General features: G+C 47.3%; 1 protein-coding gene across 14 annotated transcripts in view; it reads left to right on the forward strand.

Moving 5' to 3' along the window:
• The first annotated feature begins 1,180 nt into the window (after positions 1 to 1,180).
• The window catches only part of SNX19 (sorting nexin 19), a 38,634-nt gene continuing 14,073 nt past the window's right edge, over positions 1,181 to 25,741 (forward strand). For 4 of the 14 annotated variants that reach the window (XR_009702322.1, XM_061202983.1, XM_061202989.1 and 1 more), the window contains exons 1-8: positions 1,181 to 3,316; positions 5,120 to 5,339; positions 6,383 to 6,483; positions 6,592 to 6,711; positions 8,950 to 9,080; positions 10,279 to 10,375; positions 10,846 to 11,026; positions 13,478 to 13,607. Coding sequence is in view for 12 of the 14 variants with exons in the window: in XM_061202983.1 (XP_061058966.1) it covers positions 1,604 to 3,316; positions 5,120 to 5,339; positions 6,383 to 6,483; positions 6,592 to 6,711; positions 8,950 to 9,080; positions 10,279 to 10,375; positions 10,846 to 11,026; positions 13,478 to 13,607 (2,693 nt within the window). In the remaining 2 variants the exon portion in view is untranslated. Of the gene's footprint in view, positions 3,317 to 5,119; positions 5,340 to 6,382; positions 6,484 to 6,591; positions 6,712 to 8,949; positions 9,081 to 10,278; positions 10,376 to 10,845; positions 11,027 to 13,477; positions 13,608 to 13,738; positions 14,108 to 16,695; positions 16,890 to 17,646; positions 17,735 to 17,771; positions 18,296 to 25,741 lie in introns of those variants that run through there. The other 10 variants (XM_061202986.1, XM_061202991.1, XM_061202985.1 and 7 more) reach the window with 8 other exon arrangements.

Genomic DNA, 25,741 nt, shown 5'->3' on the forward strand with positions numbered 1-25,741 from the left:
TTCCTCTAAATATGTGGGGACTAAGGCCATCATGATGAAAGGCTGCTAACAGCACAGAGAGTGCTGAAGACAACCATGAACAGCCCTGTACAAATGATACACGTCCCGTGCCAAAATAAAAAGGAGAGCCACATGCACACAGAGCTCCCGGGGACCAAAATGCTGAAGGAAGCCGGCTTCACATGAAACTGGCACCAACACTCTTACACCTGGTCAGTGCTACTGTCGGATACTTAATTTTCCTACAGGTAATTCCGTCTGTGTGGACAACTGAAGGCAAAAAACCCAAAACCAATCAAACAGAGCACATTCCCAAGCAAATCTATCAGAAGACTGTCTGAACATACATCTCTACCTCTGCTTTCTTTTCCTATATATTTGGGGAGGAAAAGGGAAGAAGAGATGGAGGGGAATAGAAAGGCAGCAGAAAGGCTCCCTTCTCTTTGAGGTCTCCCTTAACCACTACAACCCACGGTGACCTTTCCTTCTCCTCATACGTATAATAATTTGCATTTGACCATATCCCATACTGATGTGCATTAGTAAATATTCACTCATGACCCAAGAACTCGTCTCCGCAATTATCTGCAAGGTCCTTGAGGAGAAGGACCGCTTCTACTCCTCCACACTGCCTATCACAGGGATTGAACCTAGCAGATGCTCAAAAGATTTGATTGCTCGGGCAATGCCACCAGCAAATAACCCCAAAGCACAAAAAAAAAATTTTATTATACGGTATTATGAAATTTTAGGAATAAATCTATCTCTGTGTTAATGTTTTATGCCTTGTATTCAGCAATTCCTGAGCACAAGTTCGGTGAGCTGAGCATGGGTGTTGGGAGAGGGGCGCTGGGGAGTGGGGCGTGAATGTTAAAATGTATCACCAGGCCAACTAAAAAATGCGCACATGAGAGTAAAGTAACTGAACTACTGAGTTTGCCTAAACGGTACCCGGTGTTTGCAAACTTCATTTAATCCCTGGAGCGGGAAGTGAGTCTCGGAGGGTCCTTACCTGCAAGCCTGCTCGCAGGTCCGCACCTCCGGGAAGTGGGCGCACGCTTGGCAGGCTTGCGCTGTGCGCTCACGGCGGCTCTTCACCACCAGGCGGCGCCGGGCCGCGCCGGGACGCGGGGCGCGCGGCGCTCTCCCAACATGCCTCGCGCCCGCCGACCCGGAAGTGGTCGCCGGTGCCCGGCCGGCCGGCCGCTTAGACAAGAGCCGGGTTGCGGAGCGCAGGCGCCCGGCGGCTCCATCCCGGCGAGGGCCCCTCTGAGGCTGCGGAGGAGGCGCCGCTGCGTTCACTGCAGGTGGGACTCAGCGGGGCGGGGCGCAGCGCGAGCCGTTCCCGGGCGCCCCGGTCCTCGGCGTCCGTGAGTGTTCGGTGGGCCCACGGCCCGCCCACCCTCTGAGGCCGCGGGCCGCCGCCCGGGCACCATGAAGGCCTCAGAGTTTTCCTCGAGGGCTGCGCCCCGGCCGGAGGGGGCTGCGGCGAGGCCGAGCCGCCGAGCCGCCCCTGTCGCCGGGCCCTGCCTGTAGGACGTCGGGGCCCGCCGCCCGGCTCTCGTGTCCGTGCCGCAGTCGGCGCCCCATCGCCGGCTCTGACATGGAGGAGGGGAGAGCTGGTCTGGGAAGCCCCCTCCCGCCCGCCATGAAAGCAGAGACCGCGACCGCGGCGCAGGAGCCCCCGGCCGGGCCCAGCCTTAGTCACCTGCTGAGTAGCCGGAAGCTGGTGGCCCTGGGGGCCGTGCTCGGCTGGCTCCTGGTCATCCACCTCCTGGTCAACGTGTGGCTCCTGTGCCTTCTGTCTGCGCTGTTGCTGGTGCTGGGAGGATGGCTGGGCTCCGACGCCATCGTGGGGCCTTCGGGTCGGCTGCACCTGGAGCGCTTCATCCCCATGGCCGTCTGCCCCCCAAACCCCGAGGCCGAGAGGCAGCTGGAGCAGGAGATCGACCGCACCATCCGGATGGTCATGCGGGACTTCGTGTCGTCCTGGTATCGCACGGTAAGCCAGGAGCCCGCCTTCGAGGAGGAAATGGAGGCAGCCATGCGAGGGTTGGTCCAGGAGCTCCGGAGGAGAATGGCCAGGGTGGACAGCCATGCTCTTGCCCAGAGGGTTCTTACTCTCTGTGGTTGTCACCTGCAGAGCTATCTTCAGGCAAAGGAGGCCACGGCAGGGAAGCAGAGTGGCACAGATGAGCCCTCCCAGCTCTGGGAGGCTTACTGCCAGGCCACCGCCCCACATCCTGCAGTACAGAGTCCCAGGGCTGAGGTCGCCTACACACGTAGCATCGTGAACGTGTTGCTTCAAGGCCTAGTGCCAAAGCCCCACTTGGAGACCCGGACCGGCCGCCATGTCGTGGTGGAACTCATTACTTGCAATGTCATCTTACCACTGATCAGCAAGCTCTCAGACCCGGACTGGATCCACCTTGTGCTAGTGGGCATCTTTTCCAAGGCCAGAACTGGCCCAGCAGGAGTGGGTAAACCACTCTGCCCAGCCAGTGCCCTGGAACAGCCCTCAGTGCCCACATCTCTGCCACTGATTGTGGAGGTCCAGAGTCTAGCAGATGCGAGAGCCCCTTCTCCAGCCCCAGTGCTCCTAGACTGTAGTGAGCCTTCACACCCCTCCCCAGAAGTTGAAGAAGGCCACGAAGCCCTGGAGGGAGATTTGGGGGGAGTGCTAGAAGAGAGAGAAGTAGGAAACAACTCTTCTCACTTCCTGCAGCCTCTATTCTTGTCCGAAGACGCAGAGCTGGAGTCTCCGTTGTCTGAACTGGGCAAAGAAGCCATCATGCTCATGAACCCAGGCAACTTCCTTTCTGCCAGGATTCAGGACTCCCTGTGTGCCCTAGGGGATTCCCAGTCTCTGGAGTCTAAGGATGATGAGGGATCCGAAGGAATTGAAGGAGCAGAGGCTGAGGAGGGTCCAGGAACAGAAACAGAGACCGGCCTGCTTGTCTCCATGCTGAATTCCTGCCCAGAGATCCACATTGACACAGCAGACAAGGAAGTAGAGCAGGGAGATGTCACCTCTCTTACAACTTTGCTGGCCAGTCCGGAAAGGATGTGTCCCCCACGACCCTCGTGCTTAGAGAAAGATCTCACCAATGGTGTGAGCTCCCTAGATCCTGGTCTCCCCCAGGTACTGCTCTCCTCCTCTCCACCTGGTCCCCTCAGCTCAGCCACCTTCAGCTTTGAGCCCCTGAGCAGTCCAGATGGCCCCGTTGTCATCCAGAACCTTCGTATTACCGGCACCATTACTGCTCGAGAGCACAGCGGCACCGGATTCCACCCATACACGCTCTACACGGTGAAGGTAACAGGGTTAGAACTGTGGTCGTCCACTCTGGTCTGGGAATGAGTCGGAAAGCTGAGTCAGTGAAGCTAGTGTTTTGAGGGGGAGAGGCTACTCTTACTTAGTTTGCTGTGGTTAATTCAGCCAGCATCTATATGTGAATGGTCTGAAGCTCATTTGTGAAGCAGAGTAGGCCTCTCTCTGATACCCTCACAAACAATCCTAGAATCTTGCTATACTGAGAGTCATATTTTTCAGTGGTTCCCAATGGATACAGTCTTGTCCAGAGATTCTTTCCAAACGTCTTCCCTGCTAATTTCTTTCTTTTTTTAAGTACTAGTATCTTTCATACTTTTTGCTTTAGGAAGGAAGGTTATTTACCTATATATACCTCAAAAGGTAGCAAGTTCTTCATTCCTAGAGATGTTAAAGAGCAGTAGTAGGAACTGCTTGGCAGAAACGATGTGAAGGGGGTTCATGGATGAGGTGGCTGGTTTCATTAGAGCAGCAGCTCCCTAAAGCTGGTTTTGGGATAGGCTGCCTCCAGGTCAACGGGAGAGTTGTATTTTTAAAAAATACGAATCTTGGGGCCCATTCTTGGGAAATTCTCATTCAGAATCTGTCAGCGCTTATCAGAATCCGTGTTCTGACAGCAGAGTCTGCAGCCCAAGTGATGTTGAGGTGCAGCCAAGCTTGGGACCGTATCAGTAGCAAATAGTGTCCCTCCAGGAGCAGACTATTCCACAGAGAGCATCATAACTCCCAGGTGCTCCAAGTCTGAGAGCTCTAACCTGAATTCCACCTGCATGTCTTATCTAGACTCTTCCTTCTCAGTACTGGTCTCAGGGACTACTTTGCTCATTTCAGCTCATAAGGAATACCTCTCTCTGCCTCTAGAAAAATTTTAAACACCAGCCTCAAGTCCCACCAACAAGGAGATCGTTTCTTCCATCACTTGCCCACAGTATAATACCTTAACCAAACAATAACAGTAACCTACCCTTAATGAGAACAAGCACATATGTTGTTCTTTCACAGAATTTATTATATCTTAACTACTCTGTCAGAAAGTCTCCTCCTGTAGGTATGAAGTTGCAGCTTTCATGCTGTTCAGGGTGTTCGCTCTGGGGGAACTTTCAGCACCGTTGTCTTTTCCCACATACCAGCTCTCCAAGCCTATGAAGACAGCAGACTCTGACCCCTTAAAACATCTCCAGTCTCCACATGACTTCTCATCATACAGACGATCTGTGCTCGGGAAGAAAAATTCAGCGTCACTCCCAAGAATGATAACTAATTTGCCCAAGGCAAAACAAAAACACATGTTCCTTTAATGCATTCCAGGCAAACAAATGATTTTTGTTCATCGGCTGTTTTGGATTATTTGTTCTTCCCCCAACTAATACAGATAATCACTGCTTGCGTATAATGACAAGATGGTTATCCCCTTATAACATCCAATGCCATAATTAGGGATGAAAGAGGCAGTGTCATTTTTATCAGTGTTGTACCTTCTTTTTTATCCTGTGTCTTTGGGATTTGAAAATAGTTATAAGTAAAGAGAGTGTTTGCAGGGAGAGCTTTGAGATGGAAGAAGGAGTGGAGGGCAGTAAAACTCATTTTTCACTTCCTGGCCACGTCTGTTGGGAAATGCATCTCGTTCCGTAATTCACTCAGTTTGAGTTATTCATTACAACTTAGAGCAACAGTCAGATCTAATAGGTTCGGGAACAGCATAGGAACATCTTGCTCCCTTTACCCCTACTCTGCTCTTACTGTGTGACCAGTAAGCTGATGCAGTAAACAAATTTGTTCACCCGACAGTATGAGACGGCCCTTGACGGCGAGAACAGCAGTGGCCTGCAGCAGCTGGCCTACCACACCGTGAACCGCCGTTACCGTGAGTTCCTGAATCTGCAGACCCGTCTGGAGGAGAAATCCGATCTACGAAAGTTCATCAAAAGTCAGGAGTTACCCCAGCCCCAGAATGCCTGCTTGCTGTTCACATCGAGCCACCCTGATCTGAGAGGCTGGAGGCCTGTTGGTTTGTGGGGAGGGTGGAGGGGGAGCGTGCAGCCTCAGGGATCCTGTGCTCCCCCAGTTTGCTTTTGGGTATTTTGGGTTTTAGTGCTGGACAGTGCTAATGACATTCTTTGCGAGGTGCTTCTTTGCCACCGAATGCTTTGTTCTGGGGCCCCATCTAGTTTAAGCTTAGGAAGGAAACTTGCACAGTCCACCTGCGCCTGTGAGGTGGTGTGAGGTGTTAAACTAACTTTTCCAAATTCATAGATGGATTGCTCTTAGATATTAAAATATTATCTAGAAATCCTTGCCAGCTTTCCTTGAACAACAGGCTTTTTGGTGTGCTGTTTGGTACTCGTGAGGCATAGGAACAATAAGAAAACATAAAATTTTACTCGAAAAATAAGCTAGTAAGCAGCTGCTTTGTTTTTTAAAAAAATGCCAGCGATCACTCAAATAAACATTTTAATAAGTTTTGGCATAAATTGTGGATTTCAGTTGCACATTTTCTTTCTTAATAACGATAACTGATACTGAAAATATATGCCCAGTTCTCTACTAAGCACTTTATACTTACTAGCTCATTTAGTTCTCATAACAGTCTATAAGATAGATACTATCATCCCCATTTTACAGAAAAGAAACAAAGAAAGATTAAGCAAGTTGCCTAAGGTCATTATTATAGTAGGGCTTGGAGCCAAAATTTAAACTTCCGGGCCCTTATTCTTAACCACTATAGTGTTTGGCCTCTTGTACCTTAATATTATCATTAATAATGAAAGTAGGTTGTCTGTATTATATCCCTGGGGTATATTTGGAACTGCTGAAGTAAAAAAAGTCCCAAGGAGGGGAGGACCCAGGGGAGGGATGCTGAAGGGATGAGCCCCAGGCCTTGGGACCCAGCCCCCTCACCAGCCTCGGGCCGCCTCTCAGCTCCAGCCCGCAGGTGAGGGAGCACAGATCCCCGGGAAATGCATTCAGCAGTTCTATTTCCTTTACATACAGGATGCTTTTTATATGGAATGGCTCTTAGTGAATGTTAATGAATTAACTTTTTTTTTTAAGATGTGAAGGGTCCTAAGAAGCTCTTTCCAGATCTTCCATTTGGAAACATGGATAGTGACAGAGTAGAAGCCCGCAAGAGCCTCTTGGAATCATTCCTGAAGGTCAGCACCCTCTGCTCTCGTTCTAGCCACCGGACAGACACCCAGGCCAAGGTGGAGAGAGCTGGGAACCAGGATTTCTCTTCGAAGTCCTTCTTGTGTCTCTTGCAGCAACTCTGTGCCATTCCTGAGATCGCTAACAGTGAGGAGATGCAGGAGTTCCTTGCTCTGAACACAGATGCTCGTATTGCCTTTGTCAAGAAACCGTTCGTGGTCTCCAGAATAGACAAGGTACGAGCGGGGCCGCCGTGCTCAGCCTTAGTTTCTCATCAGCGTGGAGGCGGGGGTGGGAGGCGCACACCCAGCAGCAAGTGGAACGCGCACTGGGATTTTCAGGACCTGTTGCCAGTGTTGCTGAGGCCGCCTGCTCGCCGAGCGGCAGTGAGCGAGCAGCTGGTGAGGGTACGGCACCCCGCAGTCGCTGTACACACGCCTCCCGGGGTGCCACGGCGTGTGACTCCGGGGGGGGACGTAAGGGTGCTTCTGCATCTCCACAGATAGGTGGGGCAGGAAGGTCTCTCCCGCAGACGAGGGTCGTTCCCAGGTTCGGTCACTCAGGAAAGAGCCCTAAGACAGGACACCGGGCTGGACTTAGGTTTGTGTCGTGATTCTCTGCTGGAGAACAGAGTGTGAGAGAACTGTACCTTGTTCAAGACGGTAACTCAGAACCTTTGGAGACGGCAGGAGAAGGACATCTGAGCGCCACACTGGAGCCCGTGAGCGGAGGTTGCCGACTGATTTTAACGCCTCCAGGGCGGAAGGCTGAGGTTTCTGCTTACCAAGAAATGCACATGTTGTAAGAGGTTAGAAAACACTGACTTTTGTGGCAGAAGAGGCCTCTCCCTCTTCTCATCTAGACTTCAGGGGATAAAGTGATACAGTGGAACTTCATGTGGTGGGAGTTAGGAGACATTCACTGCTGTGAGGAAAACACTGCAAATCAGAAAAGGATAAACGAGGTAAAATCCCCAGAGTTCCCTGCAGGTGTGTTCATCCATGCTGATGTGTTCCTTCATTGATTTTTTTCAACATCCGCCCCCTGCATGCCTACTTAAAGCCACGTACTGTACGCGTTGCTGATGATACAGGAGTGAACAAGACAGCTATGGACCCTCACCACAGACTACCGTCCTGTGAGCCGAGAAGAGCGAGTTGTATTTTCTCAGCTACGTTATCCGCATTCACGCGGTTCTCTGTGTTCTTTCCCTGGGTTGCTGTCCCCCGGTCTTTACTGTGGTCCTGCTTGACCATTTCAGCCTTGCCTCGGCTGTGCTGGCTGTGCTCGTGGAGGACTAACACGGAATGAGGTCGAGCAAGTGCTGCGCTGCTCTGAGCCAGCAGTGTTAATTAGTGAGCCAGAGGCACCAAAGGAAAAGTAAATGTCTCCTTCCGTTTTCATATTTTAGGGTTTCATTTGTTTGTTCTTTTTTCTTTTTAGCAAATGTCTGTATGTCATTTTCCCATTCTGAGAAATAGAAATGATTCTTACTCTTCAGTGAGGATTGTTTCATTTCGTCCTTATGAGTAGAGAAGTTTATATCAATTCCAGATTCCTTAACTTTAACCTGAGTGATTTTTGTTATTCTTTCTCTAGTTAAAGAAGAGAAATTGTTCGAATTAACTGGAAAACCAGATTTTTTACTCTGTGTGAATTGCTCTGAGCATTTTTATATCACATATGTTTCTAGAGTGTATTTCTTATTTTGATAATCTTTTTCACTCTTTCTTTTCTCCATATATTCCTATCTGTATTCCTTCCACTTAGTCACATCTTGGTGAAAGTATTATCAGTTTGGAAACGAAAAATCATTCTTCTGTATGAGTACTTCCCTGGTGGGTCAGTGGTTAAGAATCCACCTGCCAATGCAGGGGACACGGGTTCGAGCCTGGGTCCGGGAAGATCCCACATGCCGCGGAGCAACTAATCCCGTGTGCCACAACTACTGAGCCTGCGCTCTAGAGCCCACATGCCACAACTACCGAACCCTCGTGCTGCAACTGCTGAAGCCTGCACGCCTAGAGCCCGTGCTCCGTGACAAGAGAAGCCACCACGATGAGAAGCCCGTGCACGGCAACGAAGAGTAGCCCCTGCTCACCGCAACTAGAGAAAGCCCATACGCAGCAACAAAGACCCAACGCGGCCAAAAAAAAAAAAAAAAAAAAAAATCATTCTTCTGTATGAAAAGAAAAAAATTGAAAATGAAAAGTATTTCACCAGCCTGTAGAACTCCCAGATTATTATTTATCCCATTGTTTTGGCTTTTTTACCATGACATTGTTTGTCTTAACTCTATGAGGAAGAAGATTTTTATGGCCAGAGAGAAAAGGGGAGAGAGTTTCCACTAAGTCATTAGCTAGTGTCTGTGTGGATAGATAAGGCTCTGCTAGATAGGCCAGCCGTCTACTTGTCCTGGGTGCAGAAAGCACCTTGGTGGTTTCTATCTGACCCTGCATCTCTGACCTCTGCAGGTGGTGGTGAGCGCTATCGTGGACACCTTGAAGACAGCATTTCCTCGCTCTGAGCCCCAGAGCCCCACAGAGGAGCTGAGTGAGGCCGAGACAGAAAGCAAGCCCCAGCCAGAAGGCAAGAAGACTACCAAGTGAGAAACCATTCCCAGTTCTCAGGCTGATCCCCAGTTTTCAGCCAAAGCCCATTCCCACTCTTAGGCCCTAGAAGAGAGGAGATGGGTCATACCTACCAGTTTTTATACAAAGCCAGACCACAGACTGAGCCTGAGATCCTGCACAGGCACACTTGCTGAATGTTTGTCTTGCCATGAGAACCCAGGGCCCAAACTGACCAGGGAATTTTGATTAGAAGGAAAATTCTGGAATATGGATATTCTCCTTTTTTATTCCCCTGGAAAATTGAGATGTTTCTTTCCCTTTAAGAATTAAGGTTTATGATTGATCTCTGTTTGTCCTCGTTTCTGGAAGTCTTGGCTCAGAAGTTGAGTGCACTAGCAGTAAACAGAAATGGGCTAGAATGGACACCTACAGGGCTGATTTTAGTCACTGGCTATTGCTGCTACTCTCTCCTGCACTAGGGTCCCAGGTGCTCTCTGGCAGCACTCAGAGCCAGCATGCGGAGAGGGAGGGCACCACACTTCCCTTCCTGGACACTTTGTATCTGTATCTGGGCCATTACGAAGGGAGAGAGAGAATGGGGGATGGGGGGTTGTAGAATGTGCATGTGTCTGTCTGTCTGTCTTTGTGTTCATGTTTCATGGGCCAGCAATAACTCACAATTCTTAGCCTTTTTTTTTTTTACTGGGCCCATATTTGAAGGGTAACCATGGTGCCTGTGCTTATAAGAACCCTATTCCTTGAAACATTGAGGTTAGCACTTGTGGTTCTTTCCCTGGTTTTATTTGGAACACAAGGGGAATAGTGGATGTGCAAGAAGGTGTGAACAACAAGGACAACCTTGGTCCGTGCCACTTGTCTGTTTAATCTTCAACAAATTTTTAATGAGTGCATAGTATGTGCTAGCCACTCTTCTAGCCTATGGGAATACAACCGTGACAGATTGGTCCTTATTTTACATTAGCAAAAGTCCTTTTGCAAATGCAGGGTAGGCATAGCTTAGTGCAAGTGTTGCACTGTATATTCAGAATTGCAAGAATATGTATTGTTTGGGGGTTTTCAGGGCTAGGTCTCTCTGACCCTGAACCATAGTAAGCTCCTAAGAATAAGTATGGGTGTTCTTGTTTTGTGGTATTAATACCTGTCAGCCCTTTTATATGGGGATCAAGACCATGAATGACATACTGTTTCTGCTCTTCGTTTCTGTACCAGGTCCAGACTGAGGTTCTCATCCAGTAAAATTGCTCCAGCACTGAATATAACTGAGGCACACGAGAAGATTCTCTATTGTCTCCGGGAAGGCAGTGTGGTAAGAAGTCCCTGGAGAATTCTTGGACTTAATAGCTGGGATGTTGAACCTGCAGTTATAGGCAGCTGAGACAGTCTCCAAAATCAGAAAGGACTTAGGTGCCTTCCTAAAGGACTTAACCATCTGGGTCTCTGATTTTTATTCTAGGAGTATTTTCTCAGAGTGGTTTGGAATTCCTACTGGTTCTGGGTTGGCAGGTTGGCTTCTCAAGAGCTGTGGGCTTGGAATAATGGATGAGAGAATGAGAAAGCCAGTTCCTGGAAGAAAACCCAAAGTTTTTGTGGCAAGTGAGACTACAGAGGCATTGTTTTCCTTGCAATTTAGGTTAAAAAAAAAAAAAACTTAGGTGGTCACAGAGTCAGTGGGTCCTCATGACACTTACAGGGAAGGAACAGAGGAACCACAAGTGCTGCCGTTGCCCTGATGCTTTCTACACTCTTCATGTGACGTGCCACTTGCTCTTTCTTCAGGAGTCAGAGATCCTCTCCACGTCTGGGATGGAATCCTTTATTGAAAAGCAGACAAAGTTACTAGAAACGCAGCCAGCAGAGGCCCCAGGAAAAGATTCTGAACAAACCTCCAAGGGATGTGTGGATGACTGCATGTCAGATGCAGCCGTGCCAGCCCAAGACCTCAGCAACAGTGATCCAGGTAAGTGACAGAGAAGGGAGCCAAGGTGCAGTCCACCTGGGACCTGGGACTGTTGGGATTCGTTGCTTCAGTTTCTCATCTGTTCAGCTAAGCAAGCCAGGTGTTAAACACTTATGTTTGAGATACTCTGCTGGGATACAGAGAGGAATACGACACAGTCCCAGAGCTGAGTCGAGCAGAAGAGCATGGCACGTAAACAGGGAGTTCCAGCAAGATAAGATCCACGGCTATAATACCATCATTATTTATTTTTGGCATGCTTTGGCATATCTTTGGACGACTCCCTTTATTTAGAAATTTTCTTCTGTTGATGTTTGTGGTGCCACTTCCCTGGTTCTCTTTCTGCCTCTCTTGTGGCCCCGCCTCAGTCCCCTTTGTTGGCTCCTCGGCCTTCCAGAGCTTTATTTTTGGCTCTCTGTCCTTACTCTGTGCATTCCTGGGTGATCTCATCTGTTGGTTGGTTTCAACCCTAACACATATGCTGGTGACGCCTCAATACTAGAGGTGTACTTCCAACTGCCTACTGGAAATCTACACTTAGATGTACTATAGGGCAGCTGAAATACAGCATTCACAGAATGGAATTTATCTTTTCCCCTGGATCTGTTCCTTCTGGTTTACTTACTGCCGTGGCAAATGACACCACCAAGTTACCCAAGGTAGAGCAGAGAGGAAGAGGTGAGGACACCACTCTCGCCTCGTAAGCATTTGAGGCAGGGCAGGTTTACTTCCCAGCAGTGCAGATGTTTTCTGCAGAGGAAAAATTGGGAGCCCTGGATATTAGTAGGTTTGCTGACCCAAAACTTTTTCTAAGAAGAAAGCTTTTCAAATCCCCCAAAACAAAGGCTCCCACTGAAAATAAAAGATCACAAAATCTTGGGCTCAGAAAAGGAAAAAGGGCTGATTTCACCACTGTTTCTCAGGTGCCCACAGTCACCTGACCTCTGCTCTACGGACCTCAGCTTAACTCTATGAAAAATGGAGTTTACGACCCCATCTCTGTTCACAGAGCTTACATCTCACTGGTTAAGTAAATGAAGTGTTACGACAGCAAAATCATCAGAGAACTCTAAGAAATTATAAATAAAATGGGATGGGTAAAATAATTCTAGCCAAAATCAAGTCTTTAAATTTTGAACGTTATATCTCTAAAGGGATCATTTATGCCTGAGCCCTTCTACCAGCCCTGAGAGACTCAACATGTTCACGTGGTAGATAATTTACCACTTTTATCAAGAGGACCTGGTGCCTTGTTTGCTTTCGCTTATTTTTTACTGCTATGACTAATTGTCACCACATGATGGCAGCTCTGGGTAAATGCTAAACCTGAGAAAATGATAGAATTTAAGAGGGTGAATAAGGAATGCTATTTTCCAAGGAACTGGACATCCCATTTTGAGCAAATGACTAGAAAGCAGACACATCAGCTCCCAAGCCCCCTTGAAATACAGTGCAGAAAAAAGAAAATATATACTGGATGGGATTAAGAAGAAAGTAAGGTTCAGTGTTAGCAGATTTATCCAAATTTGAAATCATTCATGTTCTAAAGAACCCTTAAGCAAGGAGTGCTGGGGCCAGCTGGTGCAGAGAATACCCATTGGTCCTAGGCTAATAAAAGGATTGTTGGTGATTAATTATAACATTAATCACAGCTGTAGCTGCGGTTACAGCTGAGATTTAGTCAGGAACAGTATGTATTTCTGGGGCAGTTTCCTGGGAAGCAAATCAGAAGTGACATGGGACCCCATGAACAGGGTTAGAGAACAGTGCTTGCATCCATAAAATACATCTATTTAAGAGAGTTCGGCTCAGCATGGGTATGAGCGTATTTGTGGTCCTTCCAGTCTTTGAAACAGGAAAGAAATGAGTAATTGTCATAGCATTTTACCAAAGGTGTTGTGTTTTTCCTACAACCACATACTATCTCAAAATCAAACTGAAGTCTCCTGGATCCTAACCCATCAGCTCTGTGTAATGGAGATGCTTTCAAAGCAACTTTCTTATGGAAAAGTGAATCTCAGGTCTGCTGCTCACAACGTTTCCTTGCTACTTTGTGGAGGCTGGTGGAATACAAGGATGGAAGGGAATGGACCTTGCCAGTTCCCGTTAGCCACCAGTTGTGAGCACTTCCTTGGAACAAAATGTATTCAGCTTCCTGGGGGAAGTACAAAAGAAACAGAAGCTAGGGAGGCAAAATAATTGTATGCAAAATCTTTTTAAAGATAAGCAATACTTACTAAGTGACTAAGGAACATAAAAGAATTGTAAAGAAATACAGAGCCTATTGCTGAACTTTGTAGAAATGAAGTAAACATCTCTTGACTGGAATACAGATAGATTACAAAAATTTAAGATGATTGATATAAAGATGGAGAAGACCCAGTGCACTGAAATGTGTTCCTCAAGTATGGGTCTCTACTGAGTTACTCTTGATGCCATTTCATTCCCCAGGAACAGAGACAGAGTTGGCTGACACAGCCCTGGATCTGCTTCTCTTGCTGCTGATGGAACAGTGGAGCTGGCTGTGTACGGAGAACGTGCAGAAAGTTATTCATCTCATCTTTGGGACCCTGATTCAGAGGTAGGACTGCTTCACGTTAGAGTCTCAGGTTGGACAGGGGTTGGATGTGATGCCTAATTCTCCACTAGAAAGGGAAAGTATAGAGTCCAGGAAACCTGTGGCCATAAGAGAAGATAAAATCTCTGTTCTAGGGGTACAGGGATGAAGAGTGCCTGGGGAGTATCACCTTGTTGTCTAAAGCGTGAATGGGTCTGCTTCTGTAAGACTTCTGGCATCATCCACTGAATGACGGGCACCACCTGTCATCTCAGATACTTCAGCTGAACTCTTCCTCCTCTAGGATGAATTCTCCACCCAGTTTTACCCCCAGGCCCTATACCTTTCACCTTGTTACAGTGGATGTGTCTCTTAACTAACAGTGTATAGTCACTGTGACGATAAGCAACGAGAAAGACAAGGAGAAAACCGGTCAGTGCTCAAAATAAAGATTATTTTCTCCAGGAGGGGTGTACATATTCACTACTGAAGAAGCACTTACACAGGATGGTAAGGAATAGAAGGATACTTAGATTTAAAACTTGAATTTTATAATTCAGGCTTTGTGATCCCAACACCACTTGAATCTCCTGAAAGATTTGTACATAGATGGAGTTTTTAGCTCCTGACTTCCTAACCATGAAACTGATGCAAGCTTTGCTGAACTGAAGAAGGCCAGAGACACTGTCTCTGAACCAGACAGACACAGTAGTGCTTGAGCTTTGGCCACTCTTGCATGAGACATCCTGGCAGATCCCAGAGTAAGAAGAAGCCAAATCCTGAACTCTTCTCTTAGCATGCGGCTCATGCTAATAGGCCACTCCAAAAATAAAAATAAAAACTTAAAAAAAGAATTATGTATCTATTCTGCAACAAGTAGGAAATCCATTAACAACGAGCAATTAAATTGCCCCTCCCACACTTCAAGGTACATGGGGTCCGGGAGTCTTACTGCCCCTCCCACACTTCAAGGTACATGGGGTCCGGGAGTCTTACTGCCCCTCCCACACTTCAAGGTACATGGGGTCCGGGAGTCTTACTGCCCCTCCCACACTTCAAGGTACATGGGGTCCGGGAGTCTTACTGCCCCTCCCACACTTCAAGGTACATGGGGTCCGGGAGTCTTACTGCCCCTCCCACACTTCAAGGTACATGGGGTCCGGGAGTCTTACTGCCCCTCCCACACTTCAAGGTACATGGGGTCCGGGAGTCTTACTGCCCCTCCCACACTTCAAGGTACATGGGGTCCGGGAGTCTTACTGCCCCTCCCACACTTCAAGGTACATGGGGTCTGGGAGTCTTACTGCCCCTCCCACACTTCAAGGTACATGGGGTCAGGGAGTCTTACTGCCCCTCCCACACTTCAAGGTACATGGGGTCAGGGAGTCTTACTGCCCCTCCCACACTTCAAGGTACATGGGGTCAGGGAGTCTTACTGCCCCTCCCACACTTCAAGGTACATGGGGTCAGGGAGTCTTACTGCCCCTCCCACACTTCAAGGTTCATGGGGTCAGGGAGTCTTACTGCCCCTCCCACACTTCAAGGTACATGGGGTCAGGGAGTCTTACTGCCCCTCCCACACTTCAAGGTACATGGGGTCAGGGAGTCTTACTGCCCCTCCCACACTTCAAGGTACATAGGGTCAGGGAGTCTTAGTCAGGTTTCATCGTTAGGAAACTAAGTGAAAGGAAAGGATGCACGTTTATATTTGCTGAGTGTTTATCAATTCCAGCACCTGACCTCTGTTGACATATATTTTCTTACAGCAACCAAGTGAGGTAGGTAGCCCCATTTCACAGAATAAGAAAGTAGAGCTTGGCAAGGTCGGCCAACATACCCAAGGCCATAGTTAATGACATAGTGGAATTTGAAACTGGATGTGCACAACTTCAAAGCCAATGTGCTTCTTCCTATGTATCGCAGCCTGAAGACCGGTCTCCGTGTGAAGCCCACGTATAAAATGCTGACTGGTCTCTGTGCCTCGCTTTCACCCTTGTCCCTCCTCCATACTCAGCTCTGCCTCAAGGCTGCTTTTTCTGAAAAGCAAATATGAATATATATCCTGCACTTAATATCCATCAGGGTGCTCTGTTGCCTACAAGAGTGATTTTCCCAACATGCTTTCCAGAGTTTTAGGGTTCCACAGAGGCGCTTCAGAAGCCAACTTGGAAGCCAGGGGGAAAACCGAGTGGACCATTTTGATCAGTTTAATAGACTGGGGGTCTAGGTAAGGTTTTATTTGAAAAAGGGCTCCACTGTGTTTAAAATATATATTCATTTATTATAGTAAAATTCCAACTCCTCTCTTACGTGGTCTGGTCCCAGCCTTATCTCCAGCTCTCCCCGTGCACACCGTCCACCGTGGCCTCAGCACTCTGGGATGCTCTTCCTTCAGGCCTCTCTTCGTCCTCTTGTCTCTGCCTCATTGTCTTCTTCACTCGTTCTTTTCCTGCTCTCTCCCTGTGTCCTAAACTTCCCCTCTTCTTGTCTGCTTGGCCTACTGCTACATATTTTTCAAAAATCAACATTCAATGTCATTTATTCTGTGAAACTTTTTATGGCATCCTCTCCCATTTTTCCCTGGATCTAAGGAGTCTTCTTCTCTAATCTCAAAGTTTTGATAATAATACTTAACACAGTGTATTAGAGAAATGGTCTACTTTCCCAAAACCAGTGATTCACCCAGCGTATCAGTTTTCCCCCAGGGTATTTGGTGATATCTGGAAATACTTTTGGTTGTCACAACTGAGAAGGGAGGCAGGCTGTGGCTAGAGGCCACGGATGCTGCTGAACACCCTGCACACAGAGCGCCCTCTCCGCCCCAAACAGCAACGAGTTATCCTGCCCCGAATAGGATGCATCTACGCCCTCAGTAGTGCAGAGGCTGAGAAATCTTGCCCTAGACCAGTGGTTCTTTAAGGGCCAGAACTGGCTTATGTCCCCAGCAGCTTCCACAGGGCCTGGGACATAGAAGATGCTCATTAAAGATTGGACAAAAGAATAAACATTTCCCTTCTCAATACCTTTATACTGGAAAGTAGAGTCTTCGTATGTTTTGTTCAGTCACGTGTGAATGTTGCTGATTGAGGCTTCATTTCTCTTCCTTTGTTAGGCTTACCTTTGCTCACCTTCCCCCAAAATGGGAAGATCCTAAACGAGCTAGTGTGTCGTCGTTGACTCCCCACCTCCTGAAGTCATTTACATGATAAATTGGTTTCAGAACACAAGAAGTTATTCAGTAGTAACAGAAAAGTACAGATGAATCTGGAGAAATTCAAAAAGGATTGAGATTCATGTATAAAAAAGGTAGGAAGGTTACCTGAAGGTTGAATAACTCAGAATATTACAGAGCTTGGCCCAGAAAGGAGAGAGAAGTGTATTTGGGGAATAACAGGAAGGTCATTGAAGAGATGGTATTTTATGTAGCTAGGGAGCTTTAATACAGGAATTAAATCCAGGGGAATTGCAGGCTGTGAGAATTCCAAGCCGGGTTGCATTACCTCAGTGGGCGATGATCATAAATGGTCTCGTGATAGGGAGGAGACAGTAAGGTGGAGGGTGGGCTGTGAAGTAAATAGATGGTGCTCTCTAGTGTAAGCTGCTTCTTGACCTGACTGTAGACATGTGTAAGCCTGCATTGTGGCAAACATCCCACTTTACCTTAAAATACTCCTCTCTCTCTCCAGCTGGGTGATTGTTTTGGTCTTATTCCTTTATTCACTGAAAAAATATTAAGAGCTGGTCAGTATAAGACATGGTGCCTACTTTTACATATTTTACGGTTTAGCGGGGGTGAGAACTGAGGGCCTTGTCCATGATCACAAAGTGAATGCTTGGTGAGGGTAGAAATCAAACCCAGGTCTTCCAAAGCCCAAGTTCTTACCCACTTCAGTGTACTGCGACTTTGCTGTCTTTAATCTCTCTGAGCTTCGGAATAGTAATGATGTCTATCAGTAGGTATCTAGGTGCATAGAACATGTCCAGTAAATGTTAGGTCTTCATGTTTGCGCTTCAGGAAAAGGAAAGAAGGGTAAAAAGTGCATTCTGTTTCTGATTCCTCCAGCTAGTGGCCCCAAATTCTCCCCCCTGTTCAGGAGGCCCCACCTGGATCAGTCTCCTGCTGCAGCATGCGCTGCTCCTGCTGTGCCTGTCTCTGCGATTGCACACAACCCCTGTTGTCCTACACAGGGCCGCGTGTGAGGCCTTTCGAGGTGACTTTATGCCAATGGACTCATTTGCGAAGGCGACAACCAGAACATCCCCGCGTCTGACAGCAGGCGGCAGGCCACCTGGTCTCCCTGCAGCACAGACAAGCACAGGTTCTGTACAGGGTGCGGCGCTGTTCTCCAGGTTTACTGGTGCTGCTGGAATCAAGTCGCACCTTTCCTCACGAGAAGAACTTGGAGTCAGGCTAAGTTCCTCCCCTTTCCGTCCCCATGCCCTGACAGTTCCACTGGAACCACACCTGGTTAGCTGGGTAGATGGCTGTCTGGTGAATGTAGCTCCTGCCATAAACAAAATCAGGGAGAGGGCTTGTGGCTGAATTTCCCTTGACTCTTCTCTTTTCACTTTTTTTTTAATTGGGTGGCATCTTTTTTGTTGTTAAAGGGAGAAAATTCTGAATGTTTATAGTGAATTTGAATGAAGCCAAAATGAATACTGTGCAAGAAAAGAATTTTGTGGCTAGTTACTTTTGGAAAACTCTCTGTAACTGTGGTCTGTTAACCTCTGTTCATCCTAGGTATTTCCAAGTGATGATAGTTTGTACTTGTTGAGTTGCCCCATATTTCTTCCTGTCGGAAAGTTCTTATATCTAATAAAACTTTATTCTTAAGTCCATTTTGTTTTGTATGAGCTGCAACAGAAGTAGGAACACAGCTGTTGACACCGTCCTTGCCCTGAGCCTCGACAAGCTAGAACTCAATGGAGTCTCACTCTTCCCTGTTCAAGGCCTTTCACCTTTCTCTATAAATCGTTACTCCCAGCTTTTTTAACGATATACTTGGCCATCTTCTCAACTATCTTGTGCTGGGTTCACATTGTTCTTGAAGCTTCCTTAAGATAGCAGTCAAGAAGTCATGGACATCGGAGAAGGAATCCCAGTGCCCACCCCCCAGAGGCTCAGAGGATCTGATGCCTGTGGCCCGTGGTCTATACCAGCAAGTTCCATGTGCATGGTACACATGGAAAAGACACGGCTTAGTTCAGGGTTCAGAGTGTAGACATTAATAGTCTTACCAGCTTCAGGATTTACCATCCAGCAAACTTTTGTTGAGAGTTTACTTTGTGCAGACACTGTGCTGAACACCACAAGCATATCATTGAATGCCCTCAAAAGCCGTGTGAAAGACCTATTATGATCCCCATCTCAAAGATGCAAAGGCTTATAAAGAATTGTGGTTATTCATTCAAGATCACAGAGCTAATAAGTATACTACAGGCACAATCTGAACCCAGGTTTGTCTGATGTTCAGCTACGGTGACTGTCTCTCAGGATCAGATGTTTGCCCTGTGATTTGAAAGGGTAAAAGCCAGCCCAAAAGTCTTTGATTCAAAGCAGTATACATTCCCCAAGAGGAGACTGCCAGTCAGTTTGTAAAACAAAAACTGCATTTCCACGTACGCCCACTCACATACAACACAGTACTCTGCGGCAGCCTGAAGTCAGCCCATGTTACTTGTCCCCTGGACAGCTCGCATTTTTATTTTTAAAAAGAGGTTCATGCAGTGCTACATTCTTGGGCTTTATTTGCTTTGGTAAGCAAATACGCTGGAATGTGATAGCTCCCCACAGCCCCACAGCCGCGGGCACCTCCTGCTCCGCCTGTCCTTACTACCCCAGAGAGGTGTGGCTGGTCCCAGCCAGGTCAGTGCTGACCTCTCCAAGACTGTCCCCGTGACTGCTGCTCAGGAGGCAGCATGTCTGTTCTCTCCCTGAAGCCACTTGTGTCTGAGCCATATCCTTTTGCAGAATACTCAGATTCTCTTTCTTTAAGTTCTAAAGAGAAGGAGAGTTGGTGTTGATGCCACAGGTAGCTACCACCACTTCTCTGGTTATCCTGAACACACTGCCATCCCTGATGGCATCTAGACATAGACGCATCTCCTTTTAAAAATGTCATCATTTTCCAACCTCCAGCATTATCATCTCCAAGAAGATCAGTTAATTTCTTCTGCTTCCAGCTTTCCTTATTCTCCTTGCTCCCTTAAAAGACCGATATGCATAACTAACTGCCTGGGACGCCAGGGACTGCTGCCAGATCAGAAGCATGCACTCTCTCACTTTTTCCCTCTCCTGCACAGGCTCAATCTCTCTCTCTCTCTCCCTCTCTCCCCTCCCCTCCTCCCCCCTCCTTCTCTATCTCTGGCCTGCAAGGGAAAAAAAAGAGAGAGAGTAAATTCAACCTTCTGACCCCTCGTTCCACGCCAAGGTTGGAAGAGTTCTGATTTGAGCCAGGCTCCATAAATCTCCCTTGATTGTTGGTGGTGTGGAGAGAGAGGGGGCAGGGAGCTGAAGAGAAGTTAGATGCCCAAAAAAGGCATCGTTAAGTCAAAGGGAAGTCTTGCACACATGCGCGCCTGACCTCGTGTGTCAGCTTCTGTGCTGGGAACATCCAATTATGTAAGAAGGAGCATTCCTTATTTGGAATTAGAGTCTAAGGGAGGGGAGAGGAGTGGGGGTAGCAGTCTAAGCCAAGGAGTGAGTCCAGCTTGTGTAGACTGCTCGTGTCCGAAAACAGGAGAAACTGACAGTATCCCTGCATGCATGAGAATCAGGTTTAGGGAACTGGACACGGACTCAGACATTGACTGGGTTGGAGGGAAAGAGGAGAGATGTACTGTGCTCCATTGATGGTAGAAGGTTTGGGGCAGGACGACCCAGCCAAGGTGAGGGGTGAGATTATTATGGAGTCCTGATGTAGAGTGAAGGAATGAGAAGAAGCTGGCCCGGTTCCCTGCCTGGATGCCCAGAGCAAAGCCACGATAAAAATATGAGCCAGGCTAGCAGCAGAGTACACGAATGCCACGTCCTGTGGCTCTGCCCTCCCCATGGCCCCGAAGATGGCATCAGACTCTGTGTCAAAAGGACAGCAGACACATTCCTGGCATCTGTGTCAGGATTTCTTAAAGAGTGAGTGTGGGTGAGTGAGCATGTGTGTGTGTTGAGGGCACGTGGGATTGGAGTAGCATGGCAGAAGAGTTGGGAAAAAAGAGAAAGTTCTGTGATCTATGGGCATAGGAGAGTAGAAAAGTACATGAAGTCAGGAAGCAGATAGGAAGAAGAAAAAAAAAGGTATGTCAGGTTAAGTTGTTCAGCCAGCAGTGGGTCCAGGAGAAAATTAAATGGCAGGCTCTGGACCTTGTGTCAGGCCGTGGAATCGCTGTCTTGGAAAGGAGGTCTCTACAAACCGTCTCCCAGGAAAGGTCAGGAGAAGGTTTATGGACAGTGTATGGGACCATTGGAGAGCGCTGTGTTCGCAGGTGGGAACATTCATTTTCCTTAAGGGCAATTATGAATGGATGACCGTGAGCTCTTCTGCCTCTGCCATTCTCTTCAGTCACTCCAGAATCTGAGGTGTTCTCTAAGTGGAGTCCGTTCAAGGGCCTCTTTCTCGGTGGGCATGTCTAAGTAGCAGATAGATAAATGGTCTTTCTGAGGATGGTTATATCTTACAGGAAGCTCCGGACCCACCACTAAAAGGTCATGAGCAATTACACCGGAAAAGGAATTGACATTTATTAAATACTAACTAGATCAGGTAAGCAGCTGTGTACTTTATATACTAAGGTGCAGTTCAATTCTGTGAGGTACACATGTATTTTATAAGCGAGGAAAATGATATTCAGATTAAATAAGCTTCCCAGAATCATAGAGCTAGTAAGGGCCACATCTAAGATTCCACTTAAGTCATCCTGGCCTGCAAGCCTATGCCCTTCCTACCACTGCATATGGGCCTCCCCACTGAGCAAGCTTTCTCACGAAGCAGTGGCCACTAGAATTGGCCTCACCTGAAAGTCCCTGTGCACTACTTCCATCTAATCTCTCTTACTATCCATCTGACTGGCCTCAGAGACACATGTATTTGATGGTAGCATATAAATTCATTTCCATCTGTATTCTTAAAGCACTTCCGGATCAGAAATTATATAGTCTCCCTTTGGTATCTCTATTCTACATCCTATTCCCAATCAGAAAAAGATTCTCAGAGTTACGATTCAGAGTTTCTCAGGAAACATGGATTATGGTTTCTTCCTTTGCTCCATAAATTTCTCTTTCAATTCAGCTCTGGTGCCTTGTGGTGTCTTACACCTGATCTCTTTCTATGCATAGCTTTTGTAGAAAAATGCATACTTTTGCAAGAGTCCCAGATACAAAATTATCTCAAACTAAGTCTTCCAGTTTTCCTGTCTGATTATCTCCTGGCCCTCTAGTTCTAGCGCTGTGCTGGTTGTAAGGGGCTGAAATCTATGTTCTGCAGCAGTGCCTTTGTTCAGGTTGTATTGTGCTTCCTGGGGAAGAGGAACACTACTTGTCCCGTGCCTCTTTCACTAGACCTTGAAAAAGGGAAGCTCTTGACTTCCGTAGACTGGGTCAGGATGGGCCCCAACAGTCTCCAATTGTATGAGTGACCTCACTGTCATATTTCTTAGGGGTCTCTTATTCTACTCCCATCTTAGGATAAAGGCATCATGCCTTTCTTATCGTGTACTGACAGTTTCTACTTGAATACATCTTTAAAGTTGTAACAGGTAGGTGTGCATTTGCACTTCTGTGTGTGGTGCATGCTCTGACATTCTCATAGTCTCAAACAAAGGTACAGAAGTGGTAGCAGTTAAGAAAAAAACAGAATATCATCGATGTATTTAAGCTTTAAAACCTTTTTTCCAAGTCAGGTTATTGGTATCTCTTGCCTATCTAAGTACAGAGAGGAACCTAAGACACTTTTTGAGGACAGTTTCAGACTGTCAGCATCTTGTGGGCAAGGACTCTGTCTTACTCACCATTCTGTTGTAGGCACTTAGCCGCGCATATGGAAGGCTTAGTATTTGTCAGATGAATGAACATCACATGCCCTTCCAGTTGAATCAGTCCCTCTCCTCGTCACTGGTGAGAGTCTCAGAGGTTCCTCAGCACTGCTGGGGATGAGAAACACAAATGTAAACGGAAACCCCCTTCCTTGCCTGCCCCACAGGTCTTTAGTTGGGCAGCTCCCATTCCCAAAGCCGTGGTTGGGCCTCGGGCCATCTCCATTCCGGGGGCATTCTCCTTTCCAGAAGAACGCAGTGCCGTCTGCCATCGTGGGCCTCCCACTGTGAGGTCCCATCTAAGCTTGCCCCCTCTGGAAGCATCTGTTGCTGCTTTGCCTTCTCAGCCTCTTTGCTTCCACGTGGGGAAGTAAGGATGTGGCGTGGGCTTTGAAGTCTGAATTCAAATCATGCTTTGAGGCTTGCTCTCTATGTGACTTAGAACAAGTCACTCAACTTCCCTTTGCCTCAGTTACTCTCCAAGTGGGAGTAACAGTGCCTCGCTCAGGAAGTGACTGAAGCCTCTTGATGCATGCCTGCCATGTGGCACTCAATAAATGGGAGTCCTCGTCCATCTCTACAAGCTCCACCTTCCATTTCCTTGGGACTCATATTTGCTAGGGCAGTCCCACGTCTGATGTAGGGCGGATAATGTGTTTACATTGCAGTGGTTTTTTGGCGAGGTCTTTATAGTGACCTTGCTTTGTGATCTGTTGGTAGCAAAGACCCCGTGAGACAGATGGCCTTTTCTGTATCCTTCAGATCAGGGTCTCTTCCTTCATGTTAGCTGTCTCTGAACTCCATCGTGTCCTCCTCACACACTTACCTGACATCTCCCCAAGTCACACCCAGAGCAGAAACTCAGAGCTTCAGAACCAGGGAACTGCCCCTTAACCCAGGTACTGCCAGCCCTCTTCCTTTACTTTCTAGGAAACTCACTTGATTTGGTTCTTGTATGGTGATCTCTTTACAGATAATTTTTGAAAAGTCTGTGTAAGATTTGATGCCTGTGTCTACTTAAGTACTTGTTGGGAGCTAGCTCTTCAGACCTACTGTGGCACCATTTCTGTGTTAAGGTCCTTTCAGCCTAAGAGAAGAGATAATCCGTAAGAATCAGAAATACTGAACAGTGTGAGGTCAAATGACACAGTATAGACCATAAACACAGTAAAAAAAAATAATCATAAGGATTCTTGGGGGTAAATGTTAGGTAGGCTTTAGAGAGGAAAGTGTTTAAAGCTAGACCTTGCATTATAGGAATCATTTAGACCAGTTTAGGGTAAAGAATGTTCCAGGCACTGAAACATGTTTAAAGAGGGAAAGGGACATTATTTTTACTTTTACAATTAAAAGTAACCTTTAAACATATTTTGAATATTTTCAGCCAGCCCCTTTCTGAGTGTGTGTGTGCAGAGAGAGGGATCCTTTTGTTTTGTTAAATACGTTATGGAAAGCCCGCCGGGCCATTGCTGCTTGGGGGAGTTAGGATGGGATTTCTCCCTGGGCACCAGGTGGCGCTGCAGGTTAAACGATACCTATTTACCTTCTTTGAGGGAGCTGTGTTTATTCTGCAATTTTAGGTCCTTGCCCTGGTGTTGATAGTAATGAAAGCATTCGTTGTCCTGCTCCATGATTCAGAGGCAACTTATCTGCCCTCTCCTTCGTGCCCTTGACTTTGAGACCAGCCCAGTTTCTTTTATCCTTCCCCTTCCTCCTGTTTTGATTGTCCTTCAGCACGCACTTCTCTGAGCAGTGTGAGCTGCCCCTTGGGGGCTCAGTGCTAGAGCTGATTTGTTGAGAACAGTTTTGACTCAGGAACCCAGAGTGAACCAGGGTTTTTATAGCTGATAAAGTCAGCTGGACATCTGAGGTTGAAAAATTTTGTCAGTACTCTCTGTAAGCTAGTTGGTCCTATGCTCAAGAAGGCCCTTCTAGGATACCAGAGTCCTAGATACACATGTCACTGAGGTAGAGATTGTCAGATTGCACTGATACTGGGAACCTTATCAGCCTGTTGCTTTCAGCCACGGGTGGAGATCGTTTGGCTTTTTCCTATCAACTTTGGTTTGGAGACGGAGCCAACGTTAATGCCTTTACCTCTGTCTTGAGACAGAGACTTCACTAAGTGCCCTGCAGCCTATCTGGTACTGGAGCAGGGAGGGAGTCGAGGTGAATTGGTGGGAAACATACTTTTATCTAACACTGATATAATTATAGGACCAAAGGTTTTCTTGGGGTGATTTAACCCCCATAAATATAGAATCTATGTAAACACAGTGTGCTTGCTGTGTAAATGCAGCTTCAAGGTACTCCCTCTGCCACCTCCTCCTGTCTCCCTCTTGTTTTCCAACCACAAGTCGGGCCCCCAAAATCTCTGCTGTGTGGAGATTCTGGAGTTGTCACTGCTGTGTCCTGTATTCTTAGTGTCCGGATGGATAGCCTTCTGTTTGGAAAGGTTTTTAAATTCTGCCTGTAGACAGTTAACTTAGAACAGATACCTTCGGGTAGTTCTTCTCCCCCAAGGTGATTCTATTCATTATAGTCACTTTCCTTCTTCCCCGTCTTCTGCCAATGTTTGTCCTGCTTTCTTAACTTCGACATCTGCTTCTCAGGTTCATCCTTTGTTCTCTTCAAGGCTAGTCTTTTCCAGCTTACTCTCGCCGTTTTCACAGCATACTTTGAAACTCTGCCATGTCTGCTTGTTTACATACATCCCTAATTCTTCTCTTCCAAATCGTGGCTGAGCACACTCTAAATCTGTGATCTCTAATATTTGTGGACGTTGGGAGCCGGCGCATCAAGTGGAGCACATGCTTCCTTATCACCTCTCCCTCCTCCAGAAGTCCCCCTCCTTTCTCACCTCCTGTAGTGACCGTCTTTGCCCAGAGCAGAGCCTGGAGATCTCCCTGTGAGGTAGAGTCACTGGGAACAACAGGGGTCTGGTTGTCAAGACAACCACTAAATTCCCGCTGCTGCCCTTCTTTGTGTCTTGCCCTTCTTCCCAGTGCTCCAGCTCTGTTTCTCTCCCTCTCCCTGACCTTTACCCTCCACCAGACACAGTATTCTTCTGAATGCGTGGCCATTTTAATCAGCCTTTCCTTTCCCCACCCACCTCCCTACCGTAGGTGCTG

The sequence above is a fragment of the Eubalaena glacialis genome, chromosome 10 (assembly GCF_028564815.1).
Source record: "Eubalaena glacialis isolate mEubGla1 chromosome 10, mEubGla1.1.hap2.+ XY, whole genome shotgun sequence".
Taxonomy (NCBI): Eukaryota; Metazoa; Chordata; class Mammalia; order Artiodactyla; family Balaenidae; genus Eubalaena; species Eubalaena glacialis.